The sequence below is a fragment of the Schistocerca americana genome, chromosome 3 (assembly GCF_021461395.2).
Source record: "Schistocerca americana isolate TAMUIC-IGC-003095 chromosome 3, iqSchAmer2.1, whole genome shotgun sequence".
NCBI lineage: Eukaryota > Metazoa > Arthropoda > Insecta > Orthoptera > Acrididae > Schistocerca > Schistocerca americana.
The window spans coordinates 403,414,961-403,442,713 of record NC_060121.1 but is presented as its reverse complement, the minus strand read 5'-3'; the positions used below and the strand labels follow the sequence as shown (position 1 = coordinate 403,442,713).

Sequence of the window (27,753 nt, the reverse complement as noted above, 5' to 3'; positions counted from 1 at the left end):
GTTGTGAAACTAGACACTTGGTAACTGGTTTCTACTGTTGTGGCAACGTTAGTCACCATTGACCAGGCAGGAAGGACACAATAGTACTTAGAGAAAATACTGAGAAGAAGACAGTTCATATTCGTCACTTAGTCATATCCATCTTGGAAACATATGAGGCATTCAAACAGGAACACCCTGAAGTTCAAATTAGGAAATCAAGTTTGCAGAAATACGCCCACCACATGTTCAGTTAAGCACCAAACTACCTCATAACATACGTTTATGTAAATATCACGAAAATTTCATAAATGCTATCAGCAACCTTCATAAGAAACAGCTTACAGCAGCACATTTGTATCAAGTGTCATATGCCAGCCAGCCAGTGAGCTTTGTTGGCAGAATGAATGTAACATGTCAGAATGATAGAAATTTCAACAAAACCCATTAAAACTGATGAACTGGAAATTGTAAATTTATCATGGTATGTTTGGAAGATGGAAGAAAAGGGCTCTAAAATTAATAAAGTCAAAGATGAAGGCTCTACAGCTGATACACTGGGATGTATAATTTCCACAACTCCTAAGTTTCATCTCCACTGCTACACAAACAGAGCGCAGTCGGCGTCTTACTTTCAGCAAAATGAAATGGTTCTCAGCCAAGATTCTAAGAAGTTTCCATTGCTGCATATTGATTTTGCTGAAAATTAAACTTGTGTTTATCAAGATGGGGTGAAAAGTGCAAGTTGGGCACAAGCACAAGTTAGTATTTTCACTGTGTCACTGGGGCATTCAGGTTCTCATCATCCAATTGTTGTTGTTTCAGACAACTTAACCATTTCCAAGGATAAAGTGATTGCATACATAAGCAAGGTACTGTCAACTATACCTGAAAATGTGAAGGTAGTTTCAATCTGGTCAGATGGACCTGCCTCACAATTTAAAAACAAATATATTACTGTTGCTGTACCTCAGCTTCAATCGTACCACAATGTGGAAATCTCTTGGAACTTTTTTACTACATCCCACAGTAAAGGACTGTAGATGGATTTGGGAAGTTGTGAAATGGGAAGTGTGGGATGCAGTGAAAAAGGCGAAAATCCATAGTTGGTGACTCATCAACTTTTGCTCAGGCACCTGCAAGTACCACAAATATGCAGGTTTTCCATGTGTCTACTGATTAAATTGAAGGAATCAATGTGAAACTCAATCTGGCTAAAATATTTTCTTTAGCACCATCAGCACCACACACAAAAAGCATTCATTGCTTTCACAAACATATCTGCTGTCTCCAAAGAATTTCCCTGCTGGAGATCATCATACTGAAGAGACTATAGAAAGTGTAAAAACTGGAGAGTGGTACAAAGTAGAATATGATGGTAATTTCTTTGCTGGAGAGGTACATGCAATTTTTGGAAACTCTAATCTAATCAGTGCATTGGAGTGTGCTGGTCACTAGTGGAAATGGCGTGCAAAATGTGATGAAATACTGAACTCACAGGACAAAACTATAAAGAAAACTAATCCACCTGAGGTTGTCAATGCAAGAGGATTTTTCAATTCTCTATATTTTAATTGAATTTACAGTTTATTTTCCCAAATGTTATGCTCTTACAATTTTTCCCAGTGTTTAAAAAAATGAAATGTTAATGTCATATTTTTATTTCTCTGCTCACGGGAAAAATACAATAAGTAACAAGCAACACGAGCCACATAACATTGACTCAGGCACTTTTTTCAATATATTGTAATATTTTACACAGTATAAATAATTTTAGAAATTTGTCACTGTGTCAGTTGAATGTCAACCTAATTTGCATTTTCTGTGATACAAACTAAACCCATACTCCTAATAGTTTGAGGACACTTTTGACCTAAATTGTAAATTAGCAATAGGATGTCCCAAATTTGTAACACAAGTCACAACATAAATTACTTTCTTATTCTTTAATTTTAATATCCTTCAATGCTCAAATATTAATTCAAGATTATTATTATTATTATTATTACTACTTACAGAAGAAAATAAAGGTTTATAGATTGATAAAAATTCAACATAATTAATCACTGATTTCAAAATGTAACATGAGTCACCATGGAATGTCCCAACACCTTGTATTCTGTTGAGCTTGTTGTGAGGAGAAATGGTGACTGGAATATCTCCTAACTTGAAGCAGGCATGAAGTGACCATGATTGGTTGGTGTGTGATGTTTTGATCTGCAAAGATCCATTTCTCTTCTCTTTTGCCGCAACCTACCCAAAATGATATTCAATAATTTCAACGAAAAACAATGGCTTTGTCGGAGCAAAAGAGCCACTGTCAGTGTGGGAACAAGCAAGAACGTGGCAAACTGCACAGTTCCATTTCTCCTTGTCTGGCTCTTGTCTTGAGGCATGGTCAAGATGGAAATGCCATACAATTGTAAACTTCTGCATAAAAATCACTGTTCCTGACTGATGAGATGGCTGTGTTGGTACAGCCACCATTATGTTTGGTGTGTTTCATTGTGGATCATCTGCCCAATGCCATGCATTCCAATAAGAGGCTCTCCCTGTGGGTGCCACCACACCAAGGCATAGGCCACGTGGCATAATAGCCGTTGCTTGGAGTCGCGGTACCCCACAGTGGGCAGGTAACTACACCTCGGCTGAAATGGGGAGATCACAGCTCTGATACCAGCAGTTCAGTCCCTGCATTGTCAGGGGGCTACCATCAAGAGCGTACATGACAACTGCACCACAACGGGCTGGCTTATGTGCAGGATTTCGGGTGCAGAGGTAGATTCACTTGAATGGTAGGTGCAAAAGATGACAGCGCACAGGGAGAGGTAAGTCACCACAATAAGACGTACTTCCCCAAATGGTACGCACTTCAATAAAATTTGCAAAGTGGAGGTGAAACTCAAAAAGGGCTATGAATTTAAAAAGCCAAAAAATGTGACGGAAATAGCACTAAAAAGTGAAAAAAGCAAAAACCTTCCAAAGAACAAAGAATAGTCCCAAGGTAAAAAACTTGACCCAATGAAAAAGACTCCTGTTAGTCATCTCTTACGATAGGCAAGGAAGGGCCACTGGTCTATTCCAGCCCCATCCCCCCCTCCCCCACCCCGCCCCCTCCCTTTTTTATGCTATCCCTGAAAATGTGGTGACACCGCACACATAGCTGTTTATAATGGATACAGTTCGCCATCAAGGGATGGTATAAAAAAAAAACTGAGAGCTCGTCTCTGCGCGTGTGTTGCGGCATGCCTTAGTCCACCAGGGGATGGAGGCACATAGCAGTGAAGAAGAGGCACAAGGCACAGAACATTCTGTAGCAGTAATGATAGCATTTGTAAGGAATTGTACCTGGTCATCAATCCAAGGGTATTGGTGTTCATCGAAAGTGGTCAGAGAGAAGCAGAGCTGCCAGTTGGTTTGACGCAAAGATGGGGCAGGTGTTAGCAAATGAATGACAACAGGGGAAATGGTAACTTGACTGTATGTCAGAGAGAACGGACCACTCGAGGGGACGAGCAAGCTGAACAGTACAGATCAAAATGTCCAAGTGGGAAAACGAGTGTGTGGAATTGGAAAGAAAAGTGGGTGTACCTGTGTTCAAACAGATTAGACTGAGCTGGCTCAAAATGTCTACTAGGAGAGAGCCTCTCGGACAGGGATGTGGAGAGCCCCAAAGGAGATGGTGGGCACTGAAGTCAACGAGCAATGAAAGAGAGGACAAAGCTGAGGAATCTGTTGCAAAATGTCTGTCCCGGTGACAGTAAAAGATAACAGTTAGTAGAAATTGCAAGGAAAGATGGTGAAACCAAAAAGGGAAAGACACTGACAGCAACAGCTTGTGTTTGGGCATGCAAAAAAATGGTGCGACTACAGACATCAACTCAAATGAGCAACACAGCTCCCCCATGAGTCCGTGCCTCAGGGGGAAGGTCAAAATGGATTGAAGTGAAGTGTCGGAGATGACAGTGATCCTGAGGGCATAATTTTGTTTTCTGGAGGAAGGAAACAACTGGACAGTACGATCGCAAGAGGAGCTGTAATTCAACCCTACTGGATCTCACGCCGCGAATGTTCCATTGGAGATGGTAGGCAGGAGATGGGTCAAATAAGGGGGCAGTCATCAGCTGCCAAGTATCAGGATTCACATGTGCACAATGATCAGGTTCAGAGGCTGGAGGATCCTAGTCCATTAGTTCGACAGAGGTGTTGGTATTTGCCGTCAGTTGCCCAGTGGAATAGAAGTTGGTGGTGTGTCTTAGGGAAACAGAGGTCGGCGGGGTGAGGGTATCACTTGGTGGCAATATTGAAGAGGAATGCCGAGGTGGAGAAGAGGAAGATCATTTGCCTTTTTTTTTACTGTTTAGAACCTTGGTGTTGGTCAGCTGCAGACCCAGACATTGGCTGGCTACATGTGCGCAGATAGTCATTGCAGGAGTACTCCTTTTTAGATTTCCATTCTTCTGTTTGCGAGGCATGCGATTTTGCTGGTGCAGGCAAAGACTTGTTGGTATATTGTGTGCACCTGTAGCAGGGAAAGGTGAGAATGTGACCTTGGAGATGTCAATTTCACAACTGAGACCGTAAACTGGAAGTGACAAGTCTGTATAGCCATATCCTTTGTAGGTCAGGGTGTAGTGAGAACAGAGTTGCCACACGTTTCCCCAACTGAAATTCCCTGATTTCCAGACAAGTTTTATCGTTTTTCCCTGACAGATTTTTAGATCTCAATGGTAAGAAAAGACATAAATGACAAAAATATAAGAAATACTTTATTTCTCCCCTGTGTGAGCAAAAATCTTAAGTACTAACATCAACATCTTTTGTAATGAACTGTTTGTAGGTGGAGAAAGCAAGCCGAATGGTATGCGTGTTTCATTAAGACCACTGCGTTATTTCATTTAAATAAAATGAAGAATACATGACAAAAATACATATTTCCTTTGAGTCACATGACAGATTTAAAATACACATCAGAAGAATTCGCAGTTGCGAATAATGACTACTGTTGGCTGCAGAATGGAATGACAACAACGAAAATTTGTGCTGGACCAGGACTCTAACCCCGAATTCCCACTTATCATGAGCAGTTGCCTTACCTTTGGCTATCCGTGCATGACAGACCCAAACTTCCATATGTCGTCAAATATATTTCTACGATCTGTACTCGCACATCCATTATGTGTACTTCCATACAGATCAGACGTGGCTACTCACAATAAGTGGGAAATCCGGGTTCGAATCATGGTCCGGCACAAATTTTCATTGTCGTCATTCCATTCTACAGCTGACAGTAGTCATTATTTGAAATTACAAATTCATCTGATGTGTTTCATAGCGGCAGTGGTCGCCGCAGTGTATCATCAGAATAACACAGGTACTGCCATACCAGATTTAAAATATCTTAACTGATTTCAGAAAGAAGTGTATAAGGCAGTGATGAGTCGTGTAAACCAACACTACAGGTGAGAGCCGATACAATGTTAGTTCTATTATGTTCGTTACTGTCGTTATTACACACAGTGTTGTCTATTATTTTACAGGTATTGTTTGATTTTTCTTTCAAGTAATATATGAGTACATAGCATACAAACCACCAGTGACTGCCCCAATTTTCTTCTTCTTATTGTCCATACTTTCTAATATATACATTACTTTCAAAGTGCCAAAATGTACTAGAATAAATAAAATGCCTATAAAATGACACACGGTACAATGTACTTGCAGTGAGACAGTCACAATTCCTGAAATCCATCGCCCATGACCTCTGGCCTGCCGAGGAGCACCACGGTCCTGGGTCCACGGATAAACCACGAAAATCCACTGCATTATGCCACACAGACAAACCCAGCCTGCAGGTAGATTGGTGAGACTAGATCCAAAGGACAGGGCTTGCACATTAGGGGGGGGGGGGGGGGGGAAGGATTGGCTTCAGATCGGCAGGCTAGATCAGTCAGACATACCTGCAGAAATGGCCTGTGGTTTTGGCCAATTGTGGAAGTGAGACCACAGTGATCAAACCATGCAACAGATAACTTCTGCAAATACTGTGAGAATCAGTACTAATGACGATAGGTAGCAACTCACCATAAAGATGATTACTGAGCCACAGACAGGCCTGCAGAAACGACAACCACACTCTCACAACAAAATTTTTGGCCATAGCCTTGTCAGAAAATGAGTGCACACACACATTCACACAATCACTCAGACACATCTAATGCACACATGACCACCATATCCAGCTGCTACATCTACAGTCTCTGAGAATCAGATCCAAACAAACCCCTCGTCACTGCCTCTCGTAGACAGCTGCTAGGCTAGCGGCAAGAAATCGTGGCAGCACTGACGGCAGGCTGAGAGGAGTGGTAGAAAGGGAAGAAGCAGTAAGAATGAGGGGGTAGGGAAGCAGCACACAGCCAGAGATGATGCACAACATCTTAGTAAGCATACCATTTCATCCACTGACAATGAAACAAGATTTTTCCAGCGTTTCTTCCATATTTCCCTGATATTGTGTTTCCATGATTTCCCTGACATGTTTGAAATTCCCTGACATTCCCTGAGGTACGGGATACGTGATATGACAGTAATAGCTTCATAGCCAGCCTTCATTTTTGATGGAAGTATAGCACAGTCAAATGTGAGGAATAAAGTATGGGCTGGCAGTAATCCTTTATCTATCCTTTACATGACGTGGTGGACTGCGTTCACTCCCTGGTCAGTGAGATAGGCTGTTATTTCAGCCTTAGTCAGACCATCAAGCAGCTGAATGTGTAAGCCATCACAGGAGGAATTCAGAGTGTGGTGGGCTTCTACTTTATCAGGCTAGCTGTGGAGAAGTGTTGCATTGAGCGGTTTCTGTGCTTGAAAAGCACTATCTGTCTCCAAACGCATGGTCACATTACGTGTTCAATAACAGGACTTCACAGGACCAGCAATGGCATCTACACCCTTCTGAGAAACAAAGGGATTAATTGTCATGAAACACCATCTTTCTTGCATGACACCACGAGGTACTCGAGACACAGTCGGTAGAGGCATTGACTCTTTCATCTCAACCAGATTACATTTTTGAGATAAGGAACTCATTGCAAAGAAATGCCCCATGATTGCCAGCATCTCCAATGGCGTGCTGCTTCCTGATGGGGGACCCCCAAGTAGGGGCTCACCCACCTCACATGACTGTCCACGCCCCAGGTCACACCTCCCGGACTCCAGAGGGACCAATCAGAGCATAGAGGAAGGTACCAGCTCAGGCAATCAACCTTCCCTGGAGCTCGATTTTACCAAGGAGTATGTATGAGTACTACTTGTCAACCCAGGGCTGGGAATTACGTGTTACTCAGTCACCTTTCACTCATCAAACATGTGGGCCAGCATTCAGTAACACACAAGGAAGGAGGAAGAAGAAAAGGGGGGGGGGGGGGGGGGAAGAGAGACATTAAACACCAACGTGGAGGAAGGGTAAGAAAAGGAACACAGGGAAAGAAAGTGGGTGGACAGGATGAATCCATATGCAGTTTCACCAAAAACTTTGGTTTCCTGAAGAAGGCATATACCTCAGTCCCCAAGGGTTGGTTGGTTTTGGGGTTTGATGGGGGCTAAGCATCGTGGTCATCAGTCCCCAGTTCCAGACAGACATACTTGTAAAAGGCCTATACAGTAAAAGTGTAACCTCTGCAACCAGAGGGAGGGAACAGTAAGGGTTACAGAACTAAAACGAACACTGCAGTAATACAAAATAGAGGACACTTAAAAGGAGCAGAGCAAATAGTTGACTAAAGTAAAACAGACTACAGTGGTTGATGGATTAGGTAAAAGGTCAACCTCTCAACTACAAATGAAGAACCTCCAGCTGGAAAGCATTGATAGAGGTACCAACACAACATGTTACCATAAAAGACACTATTTTGGTATCCACGTCACAATTAAAAGTCGCTGGAGTGGGTATAGCCTGAGAAATCATGCAAGAGCACCCACACTAGAGTGGGTGATGAAACCCAGCTGCACGGAAAAAACGTAAAACTGAGTCAGCTATAGAGGCATCGTCACCTAGAATTAAAGGAAGTGCAGCTGGTAAATTAAAGGACTGCCGCAAGGGGGCTAAAAGGGAGCAGTCCATCAGAATATGGACCACTGTCAGTCCTGCATCACAGCGACACTTGGGTGGATTCTCACAACGAAGGAGATAGCTGTGGGTCAACCGCGTATGTCCAATTCGGAGATGGCAGAGAACAACTGAGTCCCTATGCGTGCCCCTGAAGGAGCAGTTCCATATGGACGACTTGACCATGCGGAGCTTATTTGGCGTGTTCAAGACAGACCATTCAGAGCTCCAGACATCACGGGCCTTGGGATGTAGGGCTGACCGGAGGTCTCTTTCCACGAGACCAAACTCCAGGGGTGGCGAAGTGGTGGCCTGCTTGGCCAACCGATCGACACCTTCATTTCCTGGAATGCCGATGTGGCCCGGGGTCCACACAAACATCACTGAATGACCACACTCGGCGAAAGCAAAAACAGCGCCTTGAATACCTCGCACACTGGTCGAGTGCTTGCAATCCACTCAGGGAGTCACTGCATATGACAAATGACTCCCCAGAACAGGAGGAAAGGTGAGCGAGTGCACGATAAAGAGCAACCAGCTCTACAGTGAAAACACTGCTCCCGCAAGGCAGCGAATGCTGCTCAACATAGTTGCCGTGGATGAAAGAAAACCCAGTGCGTCCATCAGCCACAGAACCATCGGTGTACACTACACCTGCATCACGAAACAAGGTCAGGAATTGTTGACGACGATTGGCAGGTGGAACGGAGGACTTGGAGTCGCAGGACAAATCCAAGCAAAGCCGCAAGCGAGGGAAGGACCAAGGAGGGGTAGAAGAGGAGGGCCGGAAGGATGGAGGAAGGGGAAAGGACTCAAGTGACGAGAGAAGGGAACGAACAAGCACCGCGATCGGGAGACCCGACCTAGGCCGCCGTCGTGGGGAGGGCAGTGCAGAAGATGGTTAAAGGAGCCTGCGGTTTGGGTAGTCGGGCGAGGCATGAACGTGGGCAATGTATGACACAAGCAGTTGTTGTCAGGGGACTCGTAGGGGAGGGATTCCAGCTTCTACAAAAAGGCTAGTCACCGGACTAGTGCGGAGGGCACCTGTCGCCAGTCTGATGCCACAATGGAGAATCGGATCGAGGATATGCAACGTTGAAGGTGCTGCTGAGTCGTACACCACGCTTCTGTAGTCGAGATGGGACTGGACTAAGGCCTTATAGAGCTGTAGGAGGGTTGTTCGTGCAGCCTCCCAAACGGTGTGGCTGAGGCAGCAAAGGATGTTGAGGTGCCGCCAGCACCATTGTTTAAGCTCGTGAAAATGAGGTGTCCAAGTGAGCTGAGCATCAAACAGCATGCCAAGGAAGCGATGCGTCTCCTCAATACGAAGGAGCTCATTGGCAAGGTAGAGCTCTGGACGGAGGTGGACCGTTCGAGGACAACAGAAATGCATCACTCGGGTCTTAGAAGCTGTGAACTGAAAACCATGGTTGGATGCCCAAAAATGTGCCTTAAGGATAGCTCCCTGCAGCCGCCGTTCAGTGACACTGATGCTTGGGGAGCTGTAATAAAGACAAAAGTCATCGGCATATAGAGAGGAACAGACCGATGAGCCCACTGCAGCCGCAAGACCATTAATCGCCACCAAGAAAAGGGGAACACTGAGAACCGAGCCCTGTGGGACACCGTTCTCCTGAATATGAGCAGAGCTAAAATATGTGCCAACTCAAACCCGAAAGGAGTGATTGGAGAGGAAATTCCGTAGGAAAATTGGAAGTGGACCCCGTAAGCCCCATTCGTGCAGCGTAGCAAGGATATGATGGTGTCAGGTGGTATCGTACGCCTTCCGAAGATCAAGGAAAACAGTAACTAGATGTTCTCGCCGAGTAAAAGATGTACGAATGGCTGACTCTAGTTAGACTAAATTGTCGATCGCTGAGCGGCTCTGGTGGAAGCCCCCCTGTTGCTGGGCTAGGAGGCCGCGAACTTAGAGGATCCACATGAGCCGCTGACTCACCAACCGTTCCAGGAGTTTGCACATAACGTTGGTAAGGCTGATAGAGCAATAGCTATCAACCACCAGCAGATCTGCACCAGGTTTCAGCACCAGGATGGTAACGCTATCCTGCCAACGAGTTGGGAAAACGCCCTCCGTCCAGATGTGATTAAACAGGGTGAGTAATTCACCCCGACAAGGCGCTGAGAATTGGCGAAGAAACTGGTTGTGAATTTGGTCTGGACCTGGAGAGGGATCGGGGCAAGCTGTAAGGGCACTTTGGAACTCCCATTCACTAAATGGGGTGTTGTATCGTTCCCAACGGTGTGTGCGAAACAACAACTGTGAATGCTCAGCCTGCTCTTTAATGGCACGGAATTCTGCGCTGTAGCCTGCTGTCATGGAAATACGAGCGAAGTACTCTGCCAGATATTTGGCGATTGGCTCAGTACAAAGTGTACCCCGAAAAGAAAGGCAAGGGACAGATGCATGAGGGTGAAAGCCGAAAATGCACCGAACCTGCAACAACACCTGAGATGGGGAGGTGCGAGAACCTATGGTGGCAACATATCATTCCCAGCAGTCCTGTTTGCTCCGCCGGATTAACCGCCGAGCCTGAACCCGCAGCCATTTAAAGGCAACCAGATTCTCTAGGGAAGGATGACGCCGCGTCGTTGCAGGGCTCGGCGGCGGTCCCGGATAGCTTCTGCAATCTCTGGTGTCCACCAAGGGACTGACTTACTCCTTAGGGTACTTGAAGAGCAGAGGACAGTTGCCTCAGCAGCAGAAACAATGACCATAGTGACCTCGTCCACTGCCAAATCAATGTCACCAGGAAGCAGAGCAATGGTCATAGTAACTGAGGTGTAGGCTGCCCAATCAGCTCCACGAAGAGACCATCGTGGCAGCTGGTCAGGGGGTTGGGATTGAAGAAGAGAAACCAGGATAGGAAAGTGGTCGCTACCACAGATGTGTCGTGGACCCTCCAACTGAGGTATGGAAGAAGACCTGGGCTACTAAGAGAGACGTCAATGGCCAAGTATGTGCCATGAGTCAAGCTAAAATATGTGGGAGCACCAGTGTTAAGGAGGCAAATGTCCTGCTGTGCCACGAGAGCCTCAACGTTCCTACCCTGGCCCGAGATCTGGGCTCCGCCCCATAAAGGGTGGTGGGCATTAAAGTCCCCCAAAAGGAGGAATGGCGGGGGGAGCTGGGCAAACAAGGCATCTGGGTCGGCAAAAGGGACAACAGCATCTGGGGGAAGGTAGAGGGAACAGATGGTAAGCTCAATTCCTGCCCGGATTCTAACAGCCACAGCCTCGAGAGCCATATGAAGTGGCACTGGGGCACTAGGAACAGTGGCAAGAACATAAAACACAGACACCACCAGACACCCAGTCGTATTCTACGCGGTTCTTATAGTAACCCTGGTAGCCACAGAGGGAAGGGGTCCGCCGAACAGGAAGCCAGGTTTCCCGTATGGCAAGACAAGTGGCAGGGAAGCGGCACAAAAGCTGTTTCAACTCAGCAAGGTGGTGGAAAAAACCACGGCAATTCCATTGAAGGATAATGGTATCCGACTGTGAAAACATGAAAGAACCTGGGGGGGGGGGGGGGGATAGGTTATGCCTTAGAAGTGCTTGCCACCACCAATTGCGAAGTAGCCTGATCAACTTCCATAGGAGCTGCAGGTCGAGCAATATCTAGCTCCTGAGGGACACTAGATGCTCCACATCATCTTCAGGTGCAGTGGTGAACTCCTTTTCTGTCTCTATGTCCTTCTTTTGCTTTTTCTTCTTTTTGGTAGGGTCCCATTTGTCCTTCGGTTTATCAGGCTGGGTGGGCTTTTCCGACCCAGTCCCATGGACCGAGGAAGACTTGGAAGCCCTACGGCCCTCAGGTGGTGGCTTTTTCAGCCACTGGCTGACAGTAACCGTGGAAGGGAGGGCACCAAGCGATCTCTTCCGCACAAGGGGAGCCAGAGGAGGTGGGCACTTATCCGGCGCAGAGGTGGGGACTGAAGTCCCCAAAGAAGCAAGGGTTGTTACTCCCGATGTTGAGAACAGGGGAGCAACGGAAGAGAGTGTTCCCCAACTACCTGGGGGGCAGGAATAGATGGCTGGGCTGGAGGGCCCACAAAAAGCGGCTGAACTTGGGGGCTCGTCGCCAGGGATGGGGACATTGAAGCTGCTGCAGCAAATGTCAATGAAATGCACACAGGGTGAAGTCGGTCTTACTTGCGTTTAGCCTCTATGTAAGCGAGCCTGTCGAGGTCTTATACTCCATAATCTTCCATTCTTTTTGATAAACCATGCAGTCTGAAGAGCATGGTGAATGTTTCTGTCTGCAGTTGACACAAACAGTGGGTGGCGAACACGGGACGTTGGGGTGGGAGGCACGTCTATAATCCCGACAAGTAGGGTTGGCGTCACATCTTGATGACATATGCCCAAACCTCCAGCACTTAAAGCAGCGCATGGGAGGAGGGACGTAAGGCTTAACATCACATCGACATATCATCACCTTGACCTTCTTGGGTAGTGTGTCTCCCTCGAAAACCAAGATGAAGACGCAGGTGGCGACCCTACTATCTTTAGGTCCCCTGAAGACACGTCATACAAAGTGGACACGCCGGCATTCCAGATTTGCACGAAGCTCGGCGTCAGACTGCAACAACAGGTCACGATGAAAAATAAGTCCCTGAACAATATTGAGGCTCTTATGAGGTGTAATGGAGGCTGCAACATCACCGAGCTTGTCACAAGCAAGCAATGCCCATGACTGTGCTGGGGATGCTGTCTGTATGAGGACTGCTTCAGACCTCATTTTAGACAGGCCCTCAACTTCTCCGAACTTGTCCTCTAAATTTTCCACAAAAAACTGAGGCTTTGTGGTCAGAAATAAATCCCTATCTGTTCTGCTGCAAACCAGAAATCGAGGAGAATACATCTCACCAGGTAATTTAGACTGCTGTTCCTCCCCTGGTGTGGACAGGGAAAGGAACAATTGGGGGTCATAATGTAAAGCATTGAACTTTCGTTTCTTAGAGACTCGTGCTTGTGCACTATTCGTATTTCATTTCATGGTGGTCCCATGAGCAGCCAGGGGAAGGATTGTACATCCAGACAGAGTTCCACTTGCCTGGGTAAGCCTAATACAACTGGGGGACAGCAGGTTCCCCAGAGGTCGCCCGCCAGCAACTGTTCTACCTCAACAGCCATGCGTCTGCTCGGCACGCAGCACACCTTGCGATTGAGGTTTTTTTATAGAGGTTTATACCATCCTCAAGACCCAGGCAGTTAAGCCAAGATCCCCTAGTTCTGTACCGTACAACGTTCCACTGTAGCGCCTTACGGTGATCGTTGAAGCACGCTCAGAGCTTACAGTATTGAGGACTGGTGGTGCATCCCAGTCCCCAGCTCAGGGATCCCGAGGTCGCCAAACCTGTATCCAGCAACGAAATGCTGAGCCCCCTGAGGGGAGTCCCCAAGGGAGAGGAAAGAATAGCATGATAGACATGCAGTATGGAAATGGAAGTAGCACTACAAAGGCTGGAGCCCCATGGTAGACAAGCACGTACTCACCAAGGAGTGGTGAGCCCCCTGGGTGGGAGGGAGGGGTGACTGTGTGTGTGGAGGAGACCGGGATACACCAGAAGGTTTCAGATTGATAATATGATGGTAAGACAGATTTCATAATCAGATTTTAAATTTTAAGACGTTTATAGGGGCAGATGTCAACTCTGACCACAATTTATTGGTTATGAAATGTAGGTTAAAAATACAGAAATTGCAAAAAGGTACGAAATAAAAGAGATTGGACCTGGACAAATTGAAAGAGCAAGAAGTTTTCGAGAGTTTCAGAGGGAGCATTTGGCGGGAATGAGTACAGTAGATGATGAGTGGATAGCTTTGACAGATAATATAGTGAAGGCAGCAGAGGATCAAACAGGTAAAAAATGCAGCTAAGGAAGCTGGTAAAAGAGAATACAAACTTCTTAAAAATGAGATTGATTGGAAGTGCAAAATTGCCAAGCAGGAACAGCTAGAGAAGAAATGTAAGGATTTAGCAATACTTCACTAAGGGAAAGATAGACACTGGCTAGGGGAAAATTACAGAGGCTTTCGGAGAAAAGAGAAGCAGCTTTATGAATATGAAGAGTTTAGAGGGAAAACCAGTCCTAAGCAAAGAAGGGAAAGCTGAAAGGTGGAAGTTGTATACAGAGGGTCTGTATCAGGGAGACGAACTTGAAGGCTGTATTATAGAAATGGAAGAGGACGTAGATGAAGATGTGATGGGAGATATGACACTGCAAGAAGAATTTGACAGCCTACTCGAGGACCTAAGTCCCAACGAGCCTCCTGGTAGTAGATGACATTCTATGAGAACTACTGGTAGCCTTGTGAGAGCCGATCATGACAAAACTCTTGCATCTGGTGTACAAGACGCACAAAATACCCTCACACTTCAAGAAGAATGTAATAATTTTAATTATAAAGAAAGCAGTTGCTGACAGTTGTGAAAATTGCTGAACCATCAGTTTAGTGAGTCACGGGTGCAAAATACTAACACAAATCATTTACGGAGGACTGGAAAAACTGATTGAAGCCGAATTCAGGGAGTGTCAGTTTGAATTCTAGAGATATATAGGAATACACAAGGCAATATTGACCTTACAACTTATCTTAGAAGATAGGTTAATTTGCTTAATCTATAGAAACTTATGTTTGTAACATTTGTAGACTTGGAGCAGGACTTTGACAATGTTGACTGGATTACTTTGAAATTTTGATGGTAGCATGAGTAAAACACGGGGAATTAAAGGCTATTTACAACTTGTACAGAAACCAGATGGTAGTTATAAGAGTTGAGGGGCATGAAAGACAGGCAGTGGTTGAGAAAGCAGTGAGAGAGGGTTGTAGCTTATCCCTGATGTTATTCAATCTGTATATTGAGCAAGCAGTAAGGAAACCAAAGAAAAATTTGGAGTACTATTAAAGTTCAGGGAGAAAAAATAAAAACTATGCAATTTGCCAATGGCATTGTAATTTTGTCAGAGGCAACAAAGGACTTGGAAGAGCAGTTGAACAGAATGGGCAGTGTGTGAAAGTAGGCTATAAGGTGAACATTAACAAAAGCAAAACAAGGATAATGTATAACTGCAAGAATTAAATTATTCAGTTTAATTCTCAAGTATGTGAAGTGTTACTTTGATTATGGGGAACTGTGGACACGTCAACTGATGTCGATAGTGCCTATCACTACTTTTCCCAGTCTTTCAATATGTTTATCTATCATGTCTTTTGGCCTTTCTTAATGAAAGTTGGTTTAGTATTTTTGTACTGGTGATTTCATATTCAGCTCAACTTATGTTTTTGATCTTTTGATACCACTTAGTTTGATTTCTCTCTCTCTCTCTCTCTCTCTCCCCCCCCCCCCCCCCTCCCTCCCTTTTGAAATTAGTGGTTTTTTTTTTTCCTTATTCATGCAATCATTCTATTTTACAATAGTTCAATGTTAATGTGATTGTTGAGGTTATGTTAGATTTTAGTCTGTCCCTGCCCAAAACCCCAATCTTCCAGAAGTAATCCTGTTACCTCCAATGCTTACTATTAAAAATTTGTATAATTATTTTAGCTTAACAACTGGCTTTCATTGGTTTGCTCTAAAGTCGTTTTACTGTCAATCATTCCCTTCTTTCTCATATGAAATAGGCACCAATACATATAATCAAAACATTTGAAGTAGTTAGTGTTCCTGGTGTCCCATAAGTTACATAGTATTTACACCTGTGGTATTTTATTGTATTACTAGTTCTTGATGCTAAATTGCTTGACAGCAATGACTATGTTGTTGTCAGTGGAAACATTTAAGGTCACCAGTATGTAGAAAAGATTTCAAAGGCTTGTTATGCTCTTCGGATGTTAAGCCAAGTTGCAAACGGACAACAGTCATTCAGGCATATTATGCATACTTCCATTCATTTCTCAGGTATGGGCTTATCTTATGTGGAAACTTAGCCACCACCATAAAAATTTTTAGGATGCAGAAAAGAGCAGTCTGAGCTATCTGCAACCTAAAGAAACTGGAAACATGTAGACCACATCTCATACAGCTGAAAATAATGAGGCTGCCAAGCCTTTACATATATGAGTGTATCCTTTTTGGAAATGATTATCTTTTCAACTGTACAGGACATCTACAGCAAAATAAGCATATCCACAGCCACAATACAAGAAACATCAGTAATATCCATATGCCTCAGTGTAAAACATTAGTGTATGAGGAAAGTTGTTCACAAATGATTGTTAACTTAGTCAAAGGCTTACTGAGTGAGTTAAAGCTGCAGCAACATAAATTTATATTTAAATATAACATTCAGTCATTTCTGATGAATCAGTATTTTTATCAGTAAAAGAATTTTTATTTTAATTATAAAAAGCAGCATGTGAACTGAATACGTAATTATGGCCAAATTTAAATAGGCCCTAATGTACTTTTTGATACCTGTAATTTATGATTGTTATTTATGAACTGAATATCTATCAATCTCTATCTCTCTATCTTCTTTCTCAAATTTGACTTATCCTATATTAAATACAGTAAGTATGTGATGTCTCAAATGGACCAAACAAATGAAATGAAATCACGTTTGTGTTACACAAATGCTATGTCTTCAGTGTTGCATCTTTCGACTCTGCCATTGGTCAAAGTTGACGGGTGGTACTGAATGCGTTGGTTTACCGGAATAAAATTTGATACCTTGGGAAACTTTCCAGGACTGAAGACACAATTTGTCAACAGTCGTGTTTCTGTCCCAGGTCTTTAAATCTTTCATTGCCTGGAATACACAATTTAGAATAATATGGCTATTGATGAACTCAAGTTAAAGGGTGATTCTGAAAGGACTTATCCCATTGTCATTTGTAAGCCCAGTTAACAATAACTGTTTGAATTAAAGCACTAAAGATGTAGGCTGTCTGTTATGGGGCATATTTTCACAAATTTCGCTGTTAAGGATGGGTTATCTGTTTGTTAACATTTTAATTACCATACTGCCAGTCAGACTTTTGCGTGGAAACATGGTTAACCCAAAAGTCCTATGACAGAGACTATAATCATTTACAGAATATAACAGGTTACTTACACCGTAACATATGGCCAATTACATCCAACGAGATGAGATTGGGTCATTCCATATCAAGTGAACTAGTGTTCAATAACTCCTACAGGCTCCTCGTAGAATGTAGTTTACATGTACCAACACTTGATGGTTGCCGGAAAGCTACTAAAGTAACTAATTTATGACACTAAGCTGCCAGCTTTCATGTACCGAAATTTTCTTTAAGTGTAACTGATGTTATGTATGAAGTTAAAGGTTAACTGTGAGCTGTGTCTATGCTATTATAAACACTTACAGTCGGTCTTTCATTAGGGTCGTGGAAATAGATCTTGATTACTATTTCAAACTCTCCCCAACCAGTTTCTGTAACTTCATAGGGTGGTTTGAGAACAACTCTATTCGGCTCCGCGTAGCTATCGTGGAGTTTAAAATGTACTTTTTTTACGTAAGTTGACATATCCTCGTTATTATACGGTTTGACGTAAACTGTCCACTGATGTGTATGGCCATCTTCTTCTCGCTTTTTGCCAAAATAGCGCGCAATATTGCCGTATATAACTGGTTTTACGATAGTTACTCCCTGTCGAAAGAAAATTTAAATATAATAGGATGAAAACACTATTTAAACGTACTCTTCATTGCACACAAACTTTTTCTACCTTCACCCTGCCACTGGAATCCGTGTTCAATTCAGAAGGGCCTGCCATTCCCACTTCGGCTGTCATTCATGCTACAGTTAACGCAACCTAAAATTACGTCAAATGTCACAGCAGTACTCAACCCGAAAAAAAAAACAACACACTTTTATTTTAATGTAAACAACATTTAAAATGTAGTTCGGGCAAAGGTTGTATTTGACGAGCACAAACACTGTGTAGTCAAAGATCATTTAATCACTTTAACAGATGCATCCTAAAATGTTTTCAGCAATAATAAATCAATGTTTCTCATGAAAGTTCATACAATCACGCCACTTTATTTCAAATTACGTTATAATGTGAAGTTCATGATTTAACTTTATGTTGACCATGAAGTGTGAAATACATCAAATTATGCAGACTAAATAAACATGGCCGTCCATGAGACGGCACGTGGTAGTTTGCGAGGGAATTAGTTCAAATTTAATTTGAAGTGTAGTTTGGGAACGGTGACCTGTTGAAGCATGTCTTAGTATATAGTAATTAGATAATGGATTTATTTATGACGCTACTTGTTATTGTACTCGGATTTGCAGTTGTAGGTACCGGCATCTTTTTATACATTAAAGTACGGTAAGTTGAAACTTTCCATCAGAAATGATTGCCAGTTTCCGTCGAGTAGAAATGTAGAGATACTGGTTAAGACCCACGTTGTACTTACGCTAGTATGAGCTTTATTGCAGTTACAATGAATATGTGTCTGATTGTAGACCCAGATTTCCATCATTGGTCAACTGTTGGTTTTGTAATACAAATACGAAAGTACCATACGAGAAACGAAATGAATGGACGTGCGCATTTTGCGAACAATACAATGGCTTTTCTTCTGTGAGTGTTATTTCGGCTTAACTCTATTTCATACAGTTGTTGTTACTCTCAGGTTTCTGTATTCATATTTATTAATTCTGTTGCCCCACATTTAGGACGGAGACTACAACAAACCTATCCCTGCACAACATGATTTCCATATGAACCGTCTAGTTCCGGCCACAAACACACACAATTATAAGAAATTGGTGGCCAGTAAATTTTGTCGAAGTTGCACGATAAACCAACAGTTAAAGATACAGCAGTTGGCGTCATTTGTTCCTATAGATGAAGATAACTTTGACGAAGAGATCGAACAATACAGGTAATCAAAATATATAAGTTGTTAAGTGTTCCTGGTGTCCCATAAGTTAAATAGTATTTACATGTGTGGGATTTTATTGTATTAATAGTTTTCAGTGCTGAAAAACACGTAGTTGCGTGACAGTGCTGTCTATTTTATATGAGATAGACTTCACAGTCAACCAATAAAAACTTGTCATAAACTTTGGCAGTTTGGAAAGTTGGTTAATACTTAAGTGTGTTTGGATTCAGGCATATAGACAAACTCTAGAATATGTCCATGGAGGGTCTTGCATGAAATACCAACCCGTGATCAGCTGCACACATCTAGTTAATTTTTTAGGTAGGCTGACAAATCGCAACTTGTTTGTGTTGGTGAATATTGAACCCAGTGATACCATTTGTCTGCTTTGTCTTGTCATCAGCATTGTGGTCATAAACCCAATTTTGAAGAATTTTGTACAGTGTGTACCTTTCAGCTCTATCTGTAACTTGTAGGTACCACAGCTGAGTTCACAAGGGTAACTTTATTTGAAACTGGAAGTTAGCTACTTACTCCATAGATGAAATTCGCGATGAAACCTGATGTGGAATATGCCAACAGAAAAAAGTAGAATAACTATTTGGCCTTTTGCTGGCCATTTACATTTTTGCCTTAAAGTTACTGTCGCAACTGATGAATTCCTCTGTGCTGTAGGAGGAATTGTTGAGGAAAAACATTCAGTGTGCATTCAAAAATATTTCTACTATCTGTCGGACACTTTGCAATTTTATCAAAGACTTTTGTAGTTGCATATGCCAGTTCTGTCCGTGTCATTGTTACATTTATTAAATGGCAATGGAGATAGCTTTTTTGTTTTAATGTTATAGTTGTGAATATCAGTTACTGTCAAACTTGGTTGCACTGTTGACGACAAATTTCATAAATGAATAACTGTAGCCTTCTTTGAGTCTGTGGTTTAATGTTCACAGCCTGCTTAAAGAGATACCTGTGAGATGTACATGTGTGAACCCCACATATAATTCTAATTAATTTCATTTGTGCAATGAGTAATTTTGTCTAATTGATGGGTTACCTCAGAATAGGCCTGTTACCCCATAGGACATCAATGAATGAAAATAAAAAGTATATTAATTTACTGACATCCATATCTCCAAACTTGGCAGTTATTCTTGTTGCAAAAGTAGTTGAACCTGAATGTTTTAGTAAGCCTAATATACAGTTTTTCATCAAGCAACACATCTAAGGATGTACAGTTTTCTTACCCTCTGTTATTTCTTGTTGGTGTACTAGGTTAATATGTGGTGGAATATTTTTTCTAGACCACTTAACTGTATGAACAGCAAATTTTTGATACATCACCCCACCTCCCCGCGACTTTAAAGCCTGTCCATTTGTGCAAAACTGTTCAGCAACTTCCACAAAAGCATCACTTACTATTTTCAAACCGTGTAAAGTCCCAATTGCAATATCAACAACATTACAAAAAGGACAGATTGCTACATACTGTTAGTATGGCACAGTGAGTTGCAGATAGGCACAATGAAAAGACTTGCATATTTGATCTTTCAGCCAAAGCCACTTTTAGAAAGTAAAAAACACACACACAAAACTGGTATTTCTGGCCATAATGCATTTTGCTTCTCTCTCTCTCTCTCTCTCTCTCTCTCTCTCTCTCTCTCTCTCTCTCTCTCGTTTGTGTGTGTGTGTGTGTGTGTGTGTGTGTGTGTGTGTGTGTGTGTCCTTTCTGAAGAAAGCTTTGGCTGAAAACTCAAATTAACACTCTTTTTCATTGTGGCTGCCTTCAACTCGGAGGCATCTTTATGGTGAGTAGCAATCTATCCTTTCTATAATATTGTTCAATTACCATTTCATATGTTGAACCTTCTTTGCCTGGATTTATAGTAATGCTTGTACCATCTAATTCTGTCTCATGATTAAAATAATGGGAGATCATTAAAAAAGCAAGGAGGACACTGAGCCAATGACCAAACACTGTGTGACCCCCATTGTAATTTATCCTCATGCAGATGATGTGGCATTCTTTTTTACAATGTTAGGGTAAATTTATGGTTTCAGTTTCTTAAATAAGACGTAAACTAGACATTTGCTGAACTACGTATTTCATAAAAGCTTAACTTCTCTAGTGGTATATTATGAGTGACACAACCAGGTGCTTTTAATAAGTCACAGAAGATCCCGGTTGGTGATATTTATCATTTAAGGATTGTGTCGCCCCCTCCTTCATGGAAAATTTTGGTTGTAGTGGCAGTGATCTGCAATGTAGCCTGATGTCTAGGTTAGGTCGGAAGATAATTTGATATGACTGCGAAATAAAGGTTGTGTAAAAATATAATTTGTAGCAAACATTGTATACATTAGTGCCACATTTAACATTCTTTTTGTTATAAAAACTAAGACTGCAAGGTAAATTTAGAAAACGCATATTGGATAATGGAAAAATCAGAGTATTTTGATGCCGAAACAGTCCAGGACTGTAGAATGACTTCTGTGCATTGTTGAATCACAGCAGTGTAGCTAGGCCTTGGGAACAGGCGGTTGGTAGCTTAGTCAAACACCATCAAAAGAAAAAAAAAAACATTTTATTGGTGCTCATTTGATTACACTGCCAGTGTCTCAATGAAGGTGGTGCCTGCACCCTTTTGACCACATAGTAAGATCAGTGAGTGGCAGTGGTGAGTTGACAGCTACTGTGCAGTGAAAATAGTGCGCAGCACTCCGGACTCTTGTAGCTTATGCAGCATCTTGCGACCCTATAAGCTGGGACTTGGTCACACACTGTAAGGAGCCACTGGCACTGAAGACTATAAAGTTACTTAGTGTGGATTCAGCCTCTCGTGGTGGAACTCCTTCAGTGAGTGATAGCCTGTGGTTCCTATATGCCTGCACTGCTATGAAGTGGTGGGCGGCTGTATTGCCTGGGATCTGTTTGCTGCCCTCGAGGGCAGAAACTGAGAACTGCTGGAATGGGCCAGAGGCAGCCTAGCAGCAGAATAGTACCACGTCCAGTGAGGACGACTTGGCAATACCTGCAGGTGCAGTGGTGGAAGTCTGGACTTATTGCAACAAATCCGTAGTCTGGGAGTGTGAAAATGACTTGCATTCCTCTGCTAGAGTTCCATGTTACTGCTCTGTTGTGTTATTGCCATGTTTGGCCTAATCCATCGTGCGTTATAAACAGCCCCAATGCTGCACTCAAACATTCCAGTACGTTAATGCTCATTGGTTGTATTACAGTACTGTGGCTGAACTGCTAGAGTCTGAGGTAATGCCCAAAAAATTGTTGTGGCATTACAACATGTATTCCACTATATTGTGCACATACAGTTTCAGTGTGAGCCTGCAAGGGATGAATGACCGTATATATGTGTCAGTATGATCTCTGATTTCTCGTATCCTGTCTTCACAATCCTTAAGCGAGATTTAAGTTCATAGCAATAGAATGTTTCTGTACTCTGTTGCAGATGACAGTTCTTTAAACTTCCTCGGTGGCGTTTCACAAAACAAACATGTTTCTTCTAGGGATTTTCATTTGAGTTCATGAAGCATTTCTGTAATGCACATGTTGATCAGAGCTACCAGTACCAGATCTAGCAGCATGCCTCTGAATTGCTTTAACGCCTTCCTTTAAGCCAAGCTAGAGGAATACCAAGCACTCTAACAGTACTCAAGAAGGGATTGCAAAAATGTTCAGTACGCAGTCTCCTTTATAGATGAGCTACGCTTTCCTAGAATTCACCCGCAAAAGAAGGTAGCCATTTGCCTACCTTCCATACATGCTGATTCTATTTCATGTCACTTAGCAGCATTCGTGTGTGACAAAATTTTGAAACTGTTAACTTCAGGGCTGTTTTTATTTGGTAAGCAACAAATAGTTTCTTCAAAAGTGCTCAGTAACAGTGACTTTTGTTTCTGATCTATTTTTCCCATTGACCTGAATGGAAAGTTCTTTTTTGCCTGAATAAATTCGTATAAAATCTTGAACTACAAAATATGCTGCAACACTGGAAATTTTTCCTTAAACTACATTATTGCTTTTGCCCCCCCCCCCCCCCCCCCCTCCCCTCGGGACCCCAGCTCTCGCAGCACTGCTTCTCTTTCAGTGCTGCTTGTCTCCTCTTCTCCTGTCCTTTTCCCCTCACTTGGGAAGATGCTTCATGCCTTCATGGGCTTTTGAAGCTCATTTGCGTTGGTTTGCTTGTAGGAATATTGTCTCTTGTACTGCCCTTTCCCTGCGCTGCCCTCTTTTACCTCTGCTGCGGCGTTTGAGGCCATCCTTTCTTTCTTCCTTTCCTTCTTATCTTTTCTTCTCCTCACTGTATGTACCTGACGGCTACCCACGCATTTGACGCATAGTAGGAGACTGAGTAACAGGTAATTCCCAGTCCCAGATTGGCCTGTACGGCCCTGGTACAGGCCAGACCCTGGTACAGGACAGGCCCAGGGAAAGGTGATTGCCTGAGCTATTATCTTCCTCCTCTGCCGATCAATCCCTCTGTCTGTCATTCGGGAGGTATGACCTAAGGTGAAGACAATCACCTAAGGTGGGGGGCTCCCCTTTGGAGGGCCCCTGTTGGAAGGAGCGCGCAATTAGAGACGCTGGCAACCGTGGGGACTTCTTCCCAATGACTGATTTTCCTTCTCTTTCTCTGAGCGTTTCCCATAAAATAAAGTGGAATGAGGCTCCTGCCTCAATGTCTCTTCCTGTTGCGCCTCGATATCTAGTAGGGTCACGTTTAGACGAAAACCACACTTTTGCTATTGTAAACCCCTTTGTTATACAGAAAGGCGTGGATGGCATCGCCGTCCCTGTGAAGTCATGCTCCCGTCTCCGCAATGGAACTCTGCTTTTGCAAATTGGTAGTGCTCTCCAGGCCCAGAAACTACTCGAGGCACAACTCCTTCACGAGTACCCTATAAAAGTGGAGGCTCACAGGACACTTAACTCAGGCCATGGTGTTATCTGCACCCGTCTGTTGGATGGTTTGACAGAGGATGAAATAACTAATTATCTATCAGATCAAGGCGTTACTGCTGTTCATTGAGTTATGAAGGAGGAAGCTACCGATTTGGTGCCCACTCGCACATTGTTCCTGACTTCTACATCTACATCTACATCTACATTGATACTCCGCAAGCCACCCAACGGTGTGTGGCGGAGGGCACTTTACGTGCCACTGTCATTACCTCCCTTTCCTGTTCCAGTCGCGTATGGTTCGCGGGAAGAACGACTGTCTGAAAGCCTCCGTGCGCGCTCTAATCTCTCTAATTTTACATTCGTGATCTCCTCGGGAAGTATAAGTAGGGGGAAGCAATATATTCGATACCTCATCCAGAAACGCACCCTCTCGAAACCTGGCGAGCAAGCTACACCGCGATGCAGAGCGCCTCTCTTGCAGAGTCTGCCACTTGAGTTTATTAAACATCTCCGTAACGCTATCACGGTTACCAAATAACCCAGTGACGAAACGCGCCGCTCTTCTTTGGATCTTCTCTATCTCCTCCGTCAACCCGACCTGGTACGGATCCCACACTGATGAGCAATACTCAAGTATAGGTCGAACGAGTGTTTTGTAAGCCACCTCCTTTGTTGATGGACTACATTTTCTAAGCACTCTCCCAATGAATCTCAACCTGGTACCCGCCTTACCAACAATTAGTTTTATATAATCATTCCACTTCAAATCGTTCCGTACGCATACTCCCAGATATTTTACAGAAGTAACTGCTACCAGTGTTTGTTCCGCTATCATATAATCATACAATAAAGGATCCTTCTTTCTATGTATTCGCAATACATTACATTTGTCTATGTTAAGGGTCAGTTGCCACTCCCTGCACCAAGTGCCTATCCGCTGCAGATCTTCCTGTATTTCGCTACAATTTTCTAATGCAGCAACTTCTCTGTATACTACAGCATCATCCGCGAAAAGCCGCATGGAACTTCCGACACTATCTACTAAGTCATTTATATATATTGTGAAAAGCAATGGTCCCATAACACTCCCCTGTGGCACGCCAGAGGCTACTTTAACGTCTGTAGACGTCTCTCCATTGATAACAACATGCTGTGTTCTGTTTGCTAAAAACTCTTCAATCCAGCCACACAGCTGGTCTGATATTCCGTAGGCTCTTACTTTGTTTATCAGGCGACAGTGCGGAACTGTATCGAACGCCTTCCGGAAGTCAAGAAAAATAGCATCTACCTGGGAGCCTGTATCTAATATTTTCTGGGTCTCATGAACAAATAAGGCGAGTTGGGTCTCACACGATCGCTGTTTCCGGAATCCATGTTGATTCCTACATAGTAGATTCTGGGTTTCCAGAAATGACATGATACGCGAGCAAAAAACATGTTCTAAAATTCTACAAGAGATCGACGTAAGAGATATAGGTCTATAGTTTTGCGCATCTGCTCGACGACCCTTCTTGAAGACTGGGACTATCTGTGCTCTTTTCCAATCTTTTGGAACCCTCCGTTCCTCTAGAGACTTGCGGTACACGGCTGTTAGAAGGGGGGCAAGTTCTTTCGATCAGTTAACGCTTCGTACCAAGATAAAAACTCTATGAAGTCATCAGTGTGTGCCTTTACATTCCCAATCCGCTGGAGGGTTATAAATGCCACCTGTTCAATCATACCAGCATCTAATGTAAAAATGCAGCCAAATGTGTCACTTGTAGAAGGGATGCACATGAGGTGCCTGTCCACCTCCTTCCCCCCACTGCGTTAATTGTCATGGAGAACATGCTGCTTCTTCTCGTTCTTGTCCCGTCTATCAAGACGAGCGGGCTGTTCAGGAGATAATGGTGAAGGAGAGGGTACCTCTTCCTGTTGCCCAGAAACTGTTGGCGAGCTGTAAACCGAATGTCCCTATGCCTGGAAGCTACGGCACCATGTTAGCCTCTCTGTGTCCCACGAAAAACATGGCTACGCACAAACTTGTGACTTACAGTTTAGTTCGATGGTGGCAAAGTCACCTCGCCTTCAAGCTGACACTCCGTCTCCCGGTTCCTGGGCTGTAGATTCTGCTACCCGTTCTTCGCCCTCCCCGGCGAAGACAGTTGCAACGCAGCCAGCGAACCATCAATTCAAATAGGATTATTGCCTGGAAGATTTCTTGCGTACCTAGAGTTCGCAACCGTCTGGCTCTTCTGCCAATCGCCAAAAGTCAAAACAATCATTCAAAGGCAAACAGTCTTCCCCCTCTCCGACTTGTCAGCCCTCTTCGACTCGTCGGTCCTTTTCAACAGACCGACGCTGGGGAAGCTCCGTTGATCCCGCTGAGTTGATGGACGAAGATCCTCCACCTGTGGATTCTAGTGGCCATCCTCCCTTGACAGCTCGCCCTAAGCGGGCATAGAGGTGAGTGTTTCTTCTTCATTCTCCAGTGTTCCTAAATTTTATGGCCATTTTATAATGGAGTATCCGTCGCCTTCAGTCTAACGTCGCAGACTTCCAGCTGCTCCTGTGATCACAATGTCCGCTTGTAGTCTGTCTCCAAGAAACCAAGCTACGTCCTCAAGACCATTTTGCTCTTCCTCATTTTACTACGCTACAGATGGACCTTCCCCCTATGGTGGGGATTCCTGCTCATGGTAGGGTCATGCTGCTGCTACGAGATGATGTTTGTCATCGTCCTATCCCCTTGCACACCCACCTGCAAGCAGTTGCTGTCCGTGTTTTCCTTCCTGAATTTACCTTTTCCCTCGGCACCATTTATATCCCGTTGTCTTCTGCTGTCACTAGGGCGGACCTGGTGCAGCTTGTTGCTCAGCTTCCTCCACCCTTTCTGCTCCTTGGTGACACCAATGCCCATCATCCTCTTTGGGGCTCGCCTGTCGCCTGCCCGAGACGTTCTCTTTTGGTGGATCTTCTTAATCGTCTTAATCTTGTGTGCCTTAACACCGTCGAAGCCACGTTTCTCTCTGACTCCAGGCACACTTTTTCCCACTTAGACCTCTTGATCTGCTCTGCCCAGTTCGCTCGACGTCTCAAGTGGTGTGCTCTTTCCGATACTTACTCGAGTGACCAATTACCTTGTGTGACTCACCTGTACAATCATAGCGGCCCACCCATTGGAAATTCTCTCTTGCTGACTGGGGGCTATATTCCTCCTTGGAAGTCTTTGACAAACACCTGTTCACCAGCTGTGATGATCAGGTCAAGCACCTCATGGATTATTCTCTTGGCTGCTGAATCCTCTATCCCTAGTACTACTACTTCTCCCTGTCGGGTCCAAGTCCTTTGGTGGACTGTGGAGTGCGGCAGTGCGATTCGTGCCTGACGGCATGCACTTCGTGCCTTCCACCATCATCCTATGTTAACGAATTGCATCCGCTACAAGCAACTACATGCGCTGTGCCATTGCACTATTAAGGAAAGCAAGAAAGCATGCTGGATTTCCTTCACCAGCTCTTTCAACAGTTTTACTCCATCCTCTCTCATTTGGGGTGGCTTGTGCTGGCTTTCCGGGACTACCGCCCACTCTCCAATCCCTGGTATGAGTGGCGGGAAACGTCATAGTCGACCCTGTTGATGTTTCTAACGCTTTGGGCTGGTACTTTGCGGAGGTTTCAAGCTCCACCCACTACCATCCTGCCTTTCTTCCTCGGAAACAGGTGGAGGAGGCTCGTGCAATCTCTTCTCTCTCTTTGAATTGAGAATGCTACAATACTCCTTTTACTATGAGGGAGCTAGAGCATGCTCTCTCCTCATCCAGGTCTTCTGCTCCTGGGTCCAATACAATCCACGTCTTAATGCTGCAGAATCTTTCTCCT

At 43.8% G+C, this 27,753-nt stretch overlaps 2 protein-coding genes across 2 annotated transcripts in view; one reads left to right on the top strand and one right to left on the bottom strand.

The window, feature by feature from the left end:
• LOC124605575 (YEATS domain-containing protein 4) overlaps positions 1-18,000 on the bottom strand; it is a 79,418-nt gene extending 61,418 nt beyond the window's left edge. Inside the window, exons 1-2 of the mRNA XM_047137352.1 lie at positions 17,805-18,000; positions 17,441-17,725 (exon numbers count right to left, since the gene is read on the bottom strand). Coding sequence (XP_046993308.1) covers positions 17,441-17,725; positions 17,805-17,870 — 351 coding nt within the window. The 5' untranslated portion in view covers positions 17,871-18,000. The remainder of the gene's footprint in view (positions 1-17,440; positions 17,726-17,804) is intronic.
• Positions 18,001-18,173: 173 nt separating this feature from the next.
• The window catches only part of LOC124606635, a 33,401-nt gene continuing 23,821 nt past the window's right edge, over positions 18,174-27,753 (top strand). Inside the window, exons 1-3 of the mRNA XM_047138630.1 lie at positions 18,174-18,416; positions 18,554-18,671; positions 18,767-18,975. Coding sequence (XP_046994586.1) covers positions 18,334-18,416; positions 18,554-18,671; positions 18,767-18,975 — 410 coding nt within the window. The 5' untranslated portion in view covers positions 18,174-18,333. The remainder of the gene's footprint in view (positions 18,417-18,553; positions 18,672-18,766; positions 18,976-27,753) is intronic.